General features: G+C 43.5%; 1 protein-coding gene across 1 annotated transcript; it reads right to left on the bottom strand.

Annotated features, from left to right (window-relative positions):
• Positions 1-261: 261 nt before the first annotated feature.
• On the bottom strand, positions 262-1,668 carry LOC114487079 (uncharacterized). Its single transcript, XM_028495158.2, has 3 exons — positions 1,555-1,668; positions 978-1,452; positions 262-869 (listed from the first exon to the last, which is right to left on the bottom strand). Exons 2-3 carry the CDS (start codon positions 1,447-1,449, stop codon positions 688-690), a joined length of 654 nt encoding a protein of 217 aa, XP_028350959.1. The 5' UTR covers positions 1,450-1,452; positions 1,555-1,668; the 3' UTR covers positions 262-687.
• Positions 1,669-14,252: the final 12,584 nt, after the last annotated feature.

Raw genomic sequence — 14,252 nt, 5'->3', positions numbered from 1 at the left:
GCTACATGGCCAGGAATACAACCCCAGAAGGCTCAAGGGGTGTCTTTGGAAAACATCATTCAAGAAACCCCGCCTCTACACTGTCTCCCAAATTGAGATTACCAGGAACTTTGAAATGATTTTGTAGCTCAATCCAATCAGAATATTCGACTTGAGGATACGGGGAGGGGGAAGCAGAGACTAACACACCATTGTAAAGCAATTATACTTCAATAAAGATGTTAAAACAAACAAACAATAAAAAAAAAAAAACCAGTTAAAATCCAATAATTCCAGAAACTGGAAAGTAGATACACAAATAACTCAAGATGCTGCCTTTTAAGAGCAACAGCACCATTGTTTTCAAACTACTCCCTCTCCTGCCTTTCAGTCTCAGAAAACGATCACAGAAACATCCCCATTATGAATAGGTTTATAGGCCCGGATGCGCAGGCGCAGCGGCCATGGCTCACGGGCCCAGCCGCTCCGCGGCACGTGGGATCCTCCCGGACCGGGGCGCGAACCCGTGTCCCCTGCATCGGCAGGCGGGCTCTCAACCACTGCGCCTCCAGGGAAGCCCCAGTTCCTTTCTTTACTGCTATGCGTACAGGGATCGTCCTTTCCAAATTTTCCCAAATATCATGCGATTCATTTTAAGTAGAGGTAACTTCTTAAATTCTATAATCAAATCTTTCGTATTGTGGATCTTCATACAGATAAATTCACAAACCAGTAAAAACTTTTAAATGCTTTTCCTGACTCTATTTCTCCTCCTCTTGTGTTGAGACACTGCTGGCTCTGGAGCACCACGGGCAGGTGAAGGTCAACGCTGGCCATTGCCAAGGCCCTGCTGCTTGTTGTCATGGCCTCCCTCCGCATCCTTTGAGAACCTTATGAGAATTTAAAGGGCTTTGCACACTTCCTCTCACTAGTAAGAGCTCCCCCAGTGTCTCACTCACTCATAACGCTCAACAAGCTAGTTTCCTGAAGGCACTCACCAAACACAGGACTCTCCCCCAACGCCACTCCTCCTACAGTAACGCTGGGAGCACTCACCGCTGGCATTTCAATAATTGACGGTCTGGGAATAGAAGTCTGAAAAGTAACTGCTTCACAGTCCGATGCCCCATCTAGAGACCTGGGCAAATCCACAGGGGTCCCCGCGGGCTGGACAGCAGTGTGGTTACTTGAATTCCGGTTCGCACTGCCATTTCTCTCTGAACGGGTGCCGGCATCTCGCCTTTTCTCTGGAGTTCCTTCCTCCCTTCGTGGGTGACTTGGGTGTCGGCCCGCTTTGGCCTCGGGCTGAACAAAGACGGTGGAAGGGGTATCGGCTGCGCTGGGCTGATCGAAGGCAGCAGTCTCCCTTGTGTTCCCAAAGCAAGCAAGCAGAGCTGAGCAGGGGAATGGATGCATCCTTCTAGATGGAGATTTCAGTCTTTCAGCCAGCCTTGCCTTCCACCTGGACATGACCTGCAGCGAAACATTACAGAGTTCAAAGGGGGAAAGAAAAATTTCCAGGGATTCTGATCACCTCCATAGTAGGTGACTGTTTCCTTGACTGAAGACAAGGACCTTTAGTGGCTGCCCCCAAATAGAAGATTAGGAGATGGCCAGGCCACCCTCCCTGAGAGTCACTCGACAGCCAACCCCACTTCGGAAGCATCCATTCACGGCGATTTCACGCTCTTCCTTCCTTGATGCTGTCAGTGGCTAAAGAAAGCTGTCTGTGAGGCATGTGGTTGACTTGGGTTACAGTTCCCGGGTGGGGCAGACACTTCAGTGTAAGGTAGTGCCAAGTCAATGGACAGCTGCTTCAGATTACCTTGGAGGCATAAAGATAATGTAGCTGATAGCATCCACCATAATAGCGTCAGCCCGTGTATCAATAACATCACAACAGCCGCATAACCTTCTTCGGTTACCCCCTTCAAATATTTATTCCCCCCAACAAAACAAAAACCACCCAGTTATGCGTCACAAATGAAGACCCCCAAGAGGGTCCTCGACCCTGGAAGCTGTTTCATTATTAGAATAGGAGGCCGACTTGAATCTTTTGTCTGGAGAGATCCATGTCTGGGTCTGATGTCCCAAGGACGTTTCTCGATCTTTCCCGAATCTTCTCCCAAACAAACTTCCTGGCTTCAGGATCCATATTGTCTCCTGGGAACTACAAATAAGTCTTTGTTAATTTGGTTTTTACTATCCATGCTAAGTCCTTTATTAATTTTCAACAACACCAAAAAAAAAAAAAAAAAGGAGCCAACGTGAGCGATTAACACAAATATTATGTATGTGTGAATGTGTGTTCTGTCCATCTGCCGTGTATATTACTTGATTTTGGAAAATAACCCCTTTTGAACATAGATCTATTTTTCAACACATCAATTTGTGAATGGTGAAATAGAATAAGAATAATAATTATAACCACATTCCAAAACAATGCTCAAAATTGAGATCTTTGCTTAGCCGAGCATCTGCTAGGAATGTTAAAGAAATGTAATACTGTAATGGTTTTCCCATTAATAGTGACTTTCAGGTCAAGATTTCAGGGTATATTGCCCTTTCTAATTTATTTGTTTGCTCTCTCTTTTAATATAATGTCAAGATGTGCTCTTAAGCTCAGACAGGTGGTAGATATTATAGCATGTATCCCCATTTTATGGAGACAGAAACCGATTCTTTGAAATTTCAAGATTCTAACGCAAGATTATGCTATTGAGAAGGGCTAGTTGAAAGCCCAAGACCCCTGCTATCCTATCTGGTCTCTGAGTCCCATTCGACCTGACAATCGTCTTACCAAAATAACAGCTGTACTAGGAATATTGTCCTGAGTGTGCAGCCGTATCGATAATACGTGAGGTCAGATATGGTGTGAGGAAGAGTGGATACAGCATCAAATGAGGACCTTAGTTTTAGTCTTTACCAAACTTTAGAAATAAAATGTAAAAAGCTGTCATTTACTTAAAGGTTACCAAATAACAGTCCCTGTACTAACCCAGATATATCAGACTTCCCAGTCTGGAGAGATCATTCTCCTTTTTTTTTTTTTTTTAAGAAGATGTTGGGGGTAGGAGTTTATTAATTTATTTATTTGTTTCTGCTGTGTTGGGTCTTCGTTTCTGTGCGAGGGCTTTCTCTAGTTGTGGCGAGCGGGGGCCACTCTTCATCGCAGTGCGCGGGCCTCTCACTATTGCGGCCTCTCTTGTTGCGGAGCAAGGGCTCCAGACGCGCAGGCTCAGTAGTTGTGGCTCACGGGCCTAGTTGCTCCGCGGCATGTGGGATCCTCCCAGACCGGGGCTCGAACCCGTGTCCCCTGCATCGGCAGGCAGACTCTCAACCACTGCGCCACCAGGGAAGCCCCATTCTCCTTTTAATACCCAAGTAGAAGCAGTGCAGATCCCTTTCCGTGGAAGCAGGAGGTCCAGGCCTTTAGCAGGCTCCCCGCACCGAGTGTTCCTGGGGAGCCCTGGGCACTGCATTCTGTGTCTCTTCTGCAGTGACTGCTACCACGCACTCAGGCAGGATGACTCTGTGATTCTCCCTTACATGCTCCTCCCCGCCAGTACCCTCCCTCCCAAGCAGCTCGCCACAAAGCGACGCTGTAATGCTTAACAAGACTTTACTGAAGACCCAAGGAGGACAGGAAGGAATTAAAGAGAAGAAAAAATAATTCTTAAACCTGGTTTCGTTCACTCATTCATTTATTCATTTAGCTATGTGCCAGGCACCTTCTAGAACTAGAGGGACAGCAGCTAACAGGGCAGCTTTTGCATGGCTACATTCGGTAGACTACTGGGTAAGAAAGCTCCAAGCCCCTCCCTCAGGTCTGTCTCTCTCTTCTTGGCCCTGAACTTGCAGCTCCTCTGTGTCGACCACTGTACCTCCCACAAGGCGCACTCTCACAGGAGCAATAGCCAGAGGGCAGCTCCAGCCCACCGAGAAGAGTGGCTTATTTTTACTAGCGTGGTGGCTAAGTCCAACCTAGAATAACAACATTAACAGATAATGGTGATTGAGTGTTTATTATCAGACATGAACCTCAGGAAATTAACTCATTTAATCCTCACAACCCTAGAGAAAGGTGATATATTAATTCTCGTTTTTACCCATTAGAAAAACAAGACACAGAAACTTAAGTAACTTGCTCAGGTCACAGCACTGCTAAGGAAGAGAGCCAGGGTTATGAGCCCAGGCAGCTTGGCCTCAGAGTTCATGCTTTTACTTACTATACAGTATCACTTTCCACACACACACACACACGCACACGCACACGCACACGCACACACACACACACGCACACACGCACACACTCCAAAGAGGAACTTCCCAACAAGCTTCAATCCAGCATTCTACCTCTGGGGATTTATTCTGCAGATAAATACGTGTGCATAGAGGTATGTCCAAGAATGTTCATGGCAGCAGGGTTTGTAATCACAAAGTTAATTGTTAATCAGTAGAAGACAAGTTAATATATAAGAAAATAGCCACACAGTTGGATACTATGCAACAATTAAAAAAAAAAAAAAAAAGGATGTGTTGTTTTTTTTTTAACTATCTAGCCGGCAAAAAAATGGGCAAAATATCTGAACAGACACCTCACCTAAGAAGATATACAGATAATAGGTAATATATGAAAAGATGTTCAATATAATTTCTCATTAGAGAATTGCAAATTAAGTAACAATGAGATACCATTATACACCTCTTCAAATGGCTAAAATCTAAAAGAGCTGACGATACTAAATACTGACAAGAATGCAGAACAACAGAAACTCTCATTCATTACTAATAGGGATGCAGAATGGGTCAGCCACTTCGGAAGACAAGTTTGGCAGTTTCTTACAGAGCTCAGCATCGTCTTAGCATACACCTGGGCAGTTGTGCTCCTAAATACTTAGCAACTGAGTTCGAAGCTTATGTCTACCCCAAAACCTTACACAAATGCTTATAGAAGTTTATTCATAGTCACTAAAAACTGGAAGCACAGTATGTCCTTTAATATGTGAATGGATAAACAAACTGTGATACACCCATACGATGGAACGTTATTCAGCAACAAAAAGAAAGGAGCTGTCAAACCTCAAAAAGACATGGAGGAACCTTAAATGCATATTGCTAAGTGAAAAAGGCCAGTCTGAAAGGGCTATCTACTGTATGATCCCAATTATATTATATTCTGGAAAAAAGAAACTGCAGAGATAATAAAATGATCAGTGTTTGCCAGGGGTCCTATGGGGGTTGGGGTCAGAGGGTAATGAATAGGTTGAAGTCTGAGGGATTTTAGGGTGGTGAAACTATAATACTGTAATCCTGAATCATGACATTATGCATTTGTCAAAATCCTTAAAACTGTACAGCACAAAGAGTGAACTTTAATGTGTGCAAAATTTAAAAATTATTTGGGAAATAAAAGGATGTAGAGCCTTCCAGTTTCATATGGTGTACTAATGGAGCACATGTATTTATGTCGTCGCCTTTCTAAGAAACCATGAAGATAATAGTGATGGAATCCTTTCAAAGGCTTAAATTCACAACACTAAAGAGAATAGGAAGGCAGCCACTAATATACAAGAAAACTCAACAAATTTCTGTAGAACAAAAAGCAGATGAAATATTACTAATTAATAAAAAGGAAAAAAAAAAACCCAGAAAGCCAGCATACCGAGTGGCACCTCATGGAAGCCCCTGGCCCAGGCAGCAAGTACGGTGGAACTCAAGAGTAGGTCTGAAAATGTGGGATAAAATTGAAGGTCTGAATATGGAAGTCAAAAGTTTCTATACCCTCCCCTACCTGCAGACAGACTATAAAATGAATAATGAATAAATTAAAATGAATAAATAAATGAATGGATGCATAAATAAATAAAATAAATCAATCAATTTTAAAAATATAGATTAAGGTAGGGGTCAGGGTCTTATTGAAACATCCGAGCTATTTAATGAGCTGTGTAATCAGTTCTTATCTAAAGTATTTAATGAACTGTCAGGATAGCTAGTGTGGATGTCAATATCCAAGAACAAAGACCCTCTTGTTCTTTATTTAGACCAGACATTGTAACAGAAAGCTGCCTGTTCACTTAAAGTGAACGGGTCTGTTGACAATCCCACCAAGATTCACAGAGCTCCTGTCAACTTCAAACTCCTCTCTCGGGTAAAAATACAGATCAAAAGACATCACAAGACATTTAAGAAGAACTGCAACATCAATGACAACAACCAAGAGAAACAAAGAAAAGATCCGAGCAGGCGAGAACGAGGGAATGGCAGGGTCGTAGGCAACCGTATCTGCCATTCAAAGTCTGGGGCAAGTATGCAGCAAACTACAACACAGCTGGATTCTGAGTGACGGGGAGAGTAAAGGGGGAGAATCTTTGCAACTTGATACCAAGAACGTTCTCTGAGTGCAGCAGGAGGCACGACAGGAATCCTAGAGAATTTGAAAACATTAATTCTCTCTGCCATAAAAACTGTTTACATAGCTATAATAATATAAACACTATGCACATTTTTTCAACTCTCAGAATTAACGTACAGACCAGTAGTAGCAAACTGGTGGCTCTCAAGCAAAATTAGGCCTCCAGATGTGTTTTGTTTGGCTGATGACATTTTAAAAAATGTATTGCACCGCTGTTAGATCACAGAAACCACCACTCTTTGTATCCTGTGCTCAGTCAGTTCACAAGTTTATATAAACCGAACCCTGAAGAGTTTGTGGTCTAGGGTGGGTATTTGTTATTTTTGGTGCCTAGCATTCTTTCCCCCTTTCTTTTGGTAACAGTACCCTGATTTCCTTTGGGGGAACCCCTTCTGTGCCTTGGGTGGAGCTCCAGGCCTGGTTCCAAAGGTGGGGCTTAGATAATCAGCACACCCAAAGCCCCTGGTCCCGGCGATGGGTTCAGGGATGGACATGAGAACACAATATTCCAATCAGGATGAATCCTGAAGTTTGACTGGGAAGAAACTTTCTCCTTTCCCCTGAATTTCCTGGATTTGAACTTGAGAAAGTGAAAGCTGCCAACATCTTGCCTTCTTGACGGGAGAGAATTTAAGAGGTGAAGAGAGAGAAACTGGGTCCTGATAACACTTTTAAATGAAGCTTTGCATTAAGGCCTCATTTTCCCCTAGACTTTACTGTTACGTGAGCAAATTTCCTTTCCTGTTTCATTTGCTTTGGGTTGAGCTTTCCGTCACTCGCTGCTGAAAGAGTTCAAATCAATATATGACCTGCATGTACCAGCAAAGCATGGAAGAAGACTTCATTATGGTTACAGAATAGAATGAGAATGTAATCCACCTTGACAATGGCAAAATAAAGGGGGAGCTGAGAGACTTTGAAAAGGGGAAAGTTGTTGCGGAGGACATAAGTAGAGAGAAGGGTAGATTTGCTCATGTTCTTATATTTCAAAGTCAGAAGATGCTTCCTATGTTTGATGCAAAGAGAAATAGAGTTAAGTGTGGTGTCTGAGGCTGCAGAGGTGACCAGAGGGGGGATTGTAAATAGAGACAGTGCAAAATTGGGAAGAGATGGGGTGGAGTAAGTACAAAATGCTCATCTATCTTATGAGAAAATTAATAGATAACGTCTAGAATTGATGGAGACATAAGCATGTTAGTTAGTGGTATTCATTATCCATCATAGCAGAGCGTCAATAGATAATATTTTAAGTCGATAAATTAAGGAGTATAAACATGTTGTTTATAATGCGGTGCTGTTTACCAGAAAAACTAAACACAGGAGCTACTCTAAGAGGTTGCCTTGAAGGGGGCAGGGCTAGAAGTGAGAAGATGAGACAGACGATTCCCTTCCATTATAAACCCTTATGTATGGTTCATACTTATATCACGTGCAAGTATTATCTTAATACATTTATTTTTTAAAACAGGAATAGAGTCAATTTACGTGTTGCAATAGGGAAAATCTTCAAGATATATTTTGAATGACAAAAGCAAATTGGAAACAAGTTATACATAATATCCTCCCAGTTGTATTAAACACATGTGCATACCTGTAAATATGCCCATATAAATATGTACGTGTGTGTTTACATTTATATAGAGAATTCACAGAAGTGTGTCCAAGAAGTTAGTATCTGCCTCTGGAGAGAGGGCGCTAAACATCTGGCCTGGGAAGAAGACCCTTTTCGTGGTTTACCCTGTTGTTGGACTTTTTTAACCATACGCAAATGTTAATTTTTCAATTTAAAAAAAGTCTAGGACAGAGACATTCCAAAGTACCACGTCACCAACATAATCGTTTCTAGGCAGAGTCGCAGATAAAAGTCAAGGATTTGGCTGAAATGACCTCTCCAAAGAGAAGACTAACCGAGTTGTCTCGGTCACCTAAGAATGAAGGAGTCATTGCGTGCCATCATCAGAATGCCTTGAGGACATGGGTCATTCTCCATACAGAACTCCTAGGTGAGACACTAACGCTGCGGCACAGGCACATTTATTTAAATGATATTTATTGAGAAGCCACTGCATGTCAGATGCTGAGTTCCGTGTTGCCATGGGCACATTAGGCAAACAAGATAGGATCCTTGCTTTCCTGGAGTTCCAAGGCCAGCGGGGCAGGAGAGAGAGTGTGCTAAGTGGTAAGGGAAACCCACTGGCTGCCAGAAATGAAATGTGACTTGTGTGGGGAAGGATGGCTGACCTCACCGCCCAGGTCCAAGGACGTTCACTTTCTCCTTGGGGATCCTGCTCATCACTGCCCTGCCGCACAACCTGGGGGTGGTGGGAGCGGGGGCACTGCCCTCCCCTTTGCAAATCCAGCCCGAGAAAACCACACCTGTCCCTTCTCCTCCGCAGCTCAGCCGATACTAGTCTGCGGGTATGATGGTTGATTTTAGGTGTCAACTTGACCAGGCTAAGGGATGCCCAGATCGCTGGTAAAACATGCTTTCTGGGTGTGTCCAGGAGGGATGAGCATTTGAACGCGTAGACCCCCTCCCCGGCGTGGGTGGGCACCCGCCAGGCCGCTGAGGGCCCCAAGAGCACAAAAAGCGGAGGAGGAGTGAATTCGTTCTCTCTCTGCTTGAGGTGAGACATCTACCTTTACCTGCCCTCAGGCATCGCTGCCCCTGGTTCTCTGACTCTGGGGTTCAGATAGGGCTTTACACCACCAGCTTCCCAGTTCTCAGGCCTTTGGACTAGGACCGAATCACAGCAGCCTGCGTGACTCTCGAGCTCACACACAGCAGGCAGTGAGACCTCTCGGCCTCTATAATCATATGAGCCCGTTTCTATAATAAATCTCTTATATCTACCTACCTATCTATCTAAACAGCTATCTATCCATTGGTTCTGTTTCTCTGAAGGGTCCTGACTAATCTACATAGTGGTGTGGAAGCAGACTTTACTGATTACGAAAGGGAATTAGATCTCTCAAAACCCTGTTTTCTTTTTTTGCACCGGCTGCTAGGTAACATCACTGTCAGTGCCCCAAAGCCCCAGGAGAGCCCTGCAGCGTCCCCCTGGGCTTCCCCCCCTGCCTCCTTCCTGTGCAGGCTCCAAGCAGCAATGACCATCTTACCCCTCTAGACTCCTTAGAGACTAAGCTCAAGAGACAAGGTACCGAGAGAGGAAGGGGCTCTCTCTCCCTCCCCATAGCCACCTTGCTAGGTATTTCCTGCCCCAGTGTGACTGACCCTGGGAACATCCCCTGTCCCAACAGAAGACTTTCCTTGCCCCCAGGCCTTAGCCCACTTCCCAGCAAGACTATCACACCAGAATTCAGGGGTCCAACACCGGGTCCCTGAAAGTAGCAGGAGGGGTCAGCTTCCTCCTCAGTGTGGAGAAAGGAAGGTCACCTAACCGAGAGAGGAATTGGCAGGGGAGGGGCAGGAAACAGGCCCCTCAGGTGCCAGACCCAGAGACACAGCTGTGCTTCCAGACAAGGCCAATAACAGTGCACTGTGGGATTTCACATCCTCTCCCCCTCCTCGTATTTATTTTAAAATCAAAGTGAATTAAAAATAAGTTAAAAAAAGGAAACAAAAATTAAAACAAAGCAAAAAATAAATTTAAATATGCTTCCCTTTTTTCTGGTAAAGATCTCTCAAACATTTCTGAGACCATTGAAAATGCCCTAAGCTGTTGCAAAATAAGATTTGACTGTGTGCCTCAGATGAAGACTGTCCTACCCTCGCATTTCCAGAATTCTCTTTACCCCTATTCTTAATCCTCACACAGAAATTCCAGCTGATTACCACATGATCTTCCTTGGGGAGCAAAAGCAAAACTTCTCTGCTGTCCACCTGAAAGCACAGCTGAAATTAAAAGGGCTGATACGTCAGGTAGGCTGAAAAAAGCCTACCTTCTCTGATGCTCAGCAAATCTCCAAGCTTCAGGATTCTATCTCCATCATTATAGCTTCCACGAATACTTCTGGGGAAATACTGATATATCAGGTTCCTAATTAGCCTCCTTCCATGGGGCCCTTGATCTTTGGGTGAAGTCAAATATTCCACAGATGTGCCCGTTTCTCAGCTCCTTCCACCATATTCTTCTTGGTCCACAGCCGGCCACTGAGGGGTGTATTCAGCCCCCAGGGTAGCCATAGGAATACGCAGTGGGTGTTGGGGGCAGTACTGGTGAGTTCATAAAGGCAGATAGAATTATATCCTTATGACGGTGGCTAGTCCATCTCATTACACAGTCATTATGATGTCTTACCCATAGGCAGAGTCTGGATATGCATAAAGTTTTGCTCCAGCAATTTCAGAGTAAAAAGCCATCTGCCCTAGACCACACACCTCATGTCCTTTCCCAATAGCGGCACCTAGGCAATGGTTCATCCTGTGTTCACATCTCACCTTACTTAGGACTTACAGCCCCTTGCAATCTCCATCCTCCTGGGGGCAGGTGTGGTAACTATGCTTGTTTTCCTGCTCTACCAGCAGGTGGTGATGAAGGGATGAGGAGGGCAGGTCCCCTGGCCAGTTGCCCACAAATTAAAAATCTTTTAACTGTAGTAAAAAAAATCTTTTTACTGTAGTTTAAAAAAGGGGGATTATAAAGCATCTCTCATTTGTTAAAAAAAAGAGAAACTGAATTTTAAATAAAAAGCGAATATGTGTTCTGATGTGGTTCAAAGCTTTTGTGCAAGTTCTAAATGACTAAAGAGTAGTAAAATAACAGTATAGGAATCTAACTGAAATAACATTAAAATAATGTCTTAGCTCTGGATGCTATAACAAAATACCATAGACTGAGGGGCTTAAACATCATACATTTATTTATCACACCTCTAGGCTGGGAAGTCTAAGATCAAGGTGCCAGCCAATTCTCTTCCTGGCTTGCAGATGGCCTCCTTCTCTCTGCATCCTCACAGGGCAGAGACAGAGCCCTGGTGACTCTTCCTGTTCTTAGAAGGACACTAATCCCATCATGGGGGCCCTCCCTCATGACCTCATCTTGAACCTAAGTATCTACCAAAGGCCCCACCTCCGAACACCATCACATTGAGGGTTGGTTCCCCAAAATGTGAATTTTGGGAGGACACAAACATTACAGAAGAAGAAATAGAAGACAAAAGATATAAAAGGAAACTGGAGGAGAGTGAAACTGTCTTAACTGACTGAAACCCACATGTCTGAAAAGGATACAAAATGATAAACAAGCTAATCTTCTCCACTGAACTGCCTCTCCACACCTCCATTCTTCCCCAGTCCTTCCAAAAGCTTAGAAATTGGAGGCACCTGGTAATTTGGAGGTTGGGAGGATGGGAGATCGTTTGAAAATTTGTTAAAGAGAGCTCAGATACGATGTCCTTTCTCTAGTCCATGCAGCCAAGGAACTGCTCCCTCCTCATCCCCCACAGAAGACTAGACTGTTATTCCCTGGAGAATTAAATCAGAAAGTTTCTGGGCTTGAGTCTAGGGAAAGAGGAATGCATGGAAATAAACAATAAGAGAGAAGACAGAAGAAAATAAGAAGATCAACCCAGGAGGTTTAATGTCTGGTGAATAGATATTCCAAAAGGAGAGAACATTGAAAATGATGGTTAAGAAATTATTAAGATGGGCTTCCCTGGTGGCGCTGTGGTTGAGAGTCCGCCTGCCGATGCAGGGGACGCGGGTTCGTGCCCCCGTCCGGGAGGATCCCACGTGCCGCGGAGCAGCTGGGCCCGTGAGCAATGGCCGCTGGGCCTGCGCGTTCGCAGCCTGTGCTTCGCAACGGGAGAGGCCACAGCAGTGAGAGGCCCAAGTACCGCAAAAAAAAAAAAAAAAAGAAAAAAAAGAAGAAATTATTAAGAAAGGAAGGAAGAATGCAGGGAGGGAGGGAGAGAAGAAAAAATGAACTCTCAGCCTTTCATTGTCTTTCTCCAAATCATTGATTTTCTCCAGCAATAACTACCTGTTTCCATATTCCTTATAATTATTAATCCCCCCTTTTAAAAATGCCTAAAACATTGCACACACCCCATTATCACAGAAAGTTTTTATCAGACAGCACCGTTCTAACTATTGCTTTAGATGTGTCCTTCAAAATTTTTGACATATGCTGTTGCCATTGTTTTTCAGTTCTAGGTATCTCAGAATTTCCCTATTTTTCTTCTTACCAGGTTATTGGTAATATGTTATTTAGTTTCTAGACATAGGCTTGTTTGTTTTAGATATCCTGTTGTTACTGATTTCTGGGTTTTTATTTTTATTTTATTTATTTATTTTTGGCTGCACTGGGTCTTCATTGCTGTGCGCGGGCTTTCTCTACCTGCAGCGAGCAGGGGCTATGTTTCGATGCGGTGCGCGGGCTTCTCATGGTTGCGGAGCACAGGCTCTAGGCGGGCGGGATTCAGTAGTTGTGACTCACTGGCTCTAGAGCTCAGGCTCAGTAGTTGTGGCTCATGGGCTTAGTTGCTCCATGGCATGTGGGATCTTCCCGGACCAGGGCTCGAACCCATGTCCCCTGCATTGGCAGGTGGATTCTTAACCACTGCGCCACCAGGGAAGCCCTCTAACCATTTTTCATAGTAGTCAGAGCACAAGATTTATATGATATTTGCTCTTTGGAATCTACTGAGGTTTCTCTCATGACCTAGTATGTGATCAGTGTGTATATATTATATGTGTACTTGGGAAAAGTGTGTATTCTCTGCTAGGTAACAAGTTCTAATTATGTATCTAAGTTAGGCTGATAATGGCCCCTAAAGAGATCCATGTCCTAATCCCCAGAACCTGTGAATATTATCTTACATGAAAAAAGGGACTTTGCAGATGTGATTAAGTTAAGGACCTTGAAATGGGGAGTTTATCCTGGATTATCCAGGTGGGCCCTGGATGCAATCACATTTGAGTACAGAAAAGGAGAGGGCAGTGATGATGAAAGCAGAGATCGCAGTGATGCTGCCACAAGCCAAGGAATGCCAGCAACTCTAGAAAGAAGCTGGAGGAGACAGGGAACTGAATCTTCCCTGGAGTCTCCAGGAGGAACAGGTTAAAGACATCTTGACTTCAACCTCCTAAGACTCATTTTGGATCTCTGAACTCCAAAACTGTAACAGAATTCAGTTGTGTTGTTTTATACCACTAGGTTTGTAGTAATTTTACAGCATCTAATAGTTTGGTTCTTACTTGCATTATTCTGATCTATATCTTTCTTACTTTTAGTCTGCTTGTTTTTTTATCAATTTCTGAGGTAATAATTTTAAAACCTCTAACTCTACGTGTTGATTTATATATTTCTCCCCCCACACTTTCAATTGCTTTTTATACTTTGAGGGTATTTTGTTAGGCGCATATATATTCATGATGATTATATCTTCTTGCTCTATTTATTCCTTTTGTCGGAATATAACATCCCTCTTTTTTCCTTAATATGTTTTCATGCTTTTAATACTATTTTATTGGATATTAAAATTGTCTCCCTTGTTAAAAGTTTGGCTACCCTCACTAGGACAAATTTGAGGGAGTATCTACTTCTTTACTCCACTGCCTTCCAATTCAAACTCATACACACACACAAATATACACATACACACACAAATAGATACAGAAATAAATACATATATATGTGTGTATGTGTGTATATATGTATATGTTTATAATAATTCATATGTATACATGAGTTAGTATAAATACAAATGTTTCTTGGCTCTGCCACTGAGAGGACCTAGAAGTAGTGACACCCTAGTGGCAATGAGCACACCTGGTTCCAACATCCTGGTTTCTAAGTACCATTCTCCAATAAAAGGAAACAGGGCTCTTTACAGGAGTGATTGGGGCCAAGAAAATACCAGATGAGCCTAGAGCACCTCAAGGTGCTAG

This window comes from Physeter macrocephalus, chromosome 11 (assembly GCF_002837175.3).
Source record: "Physeter macrocephalus isolate SW-GA chromosome 11, ASM283717v5, whole genome shotgun sequence".
NCBI lineage: Eukaryota > Metazoa > Chordata > Mammalia > Artiodactyla > Physeteridae > Physeter > Physeter macrocephalus.
This window is presented reverse-complemented; position numbering and strand designations above follow the sequence as displayed.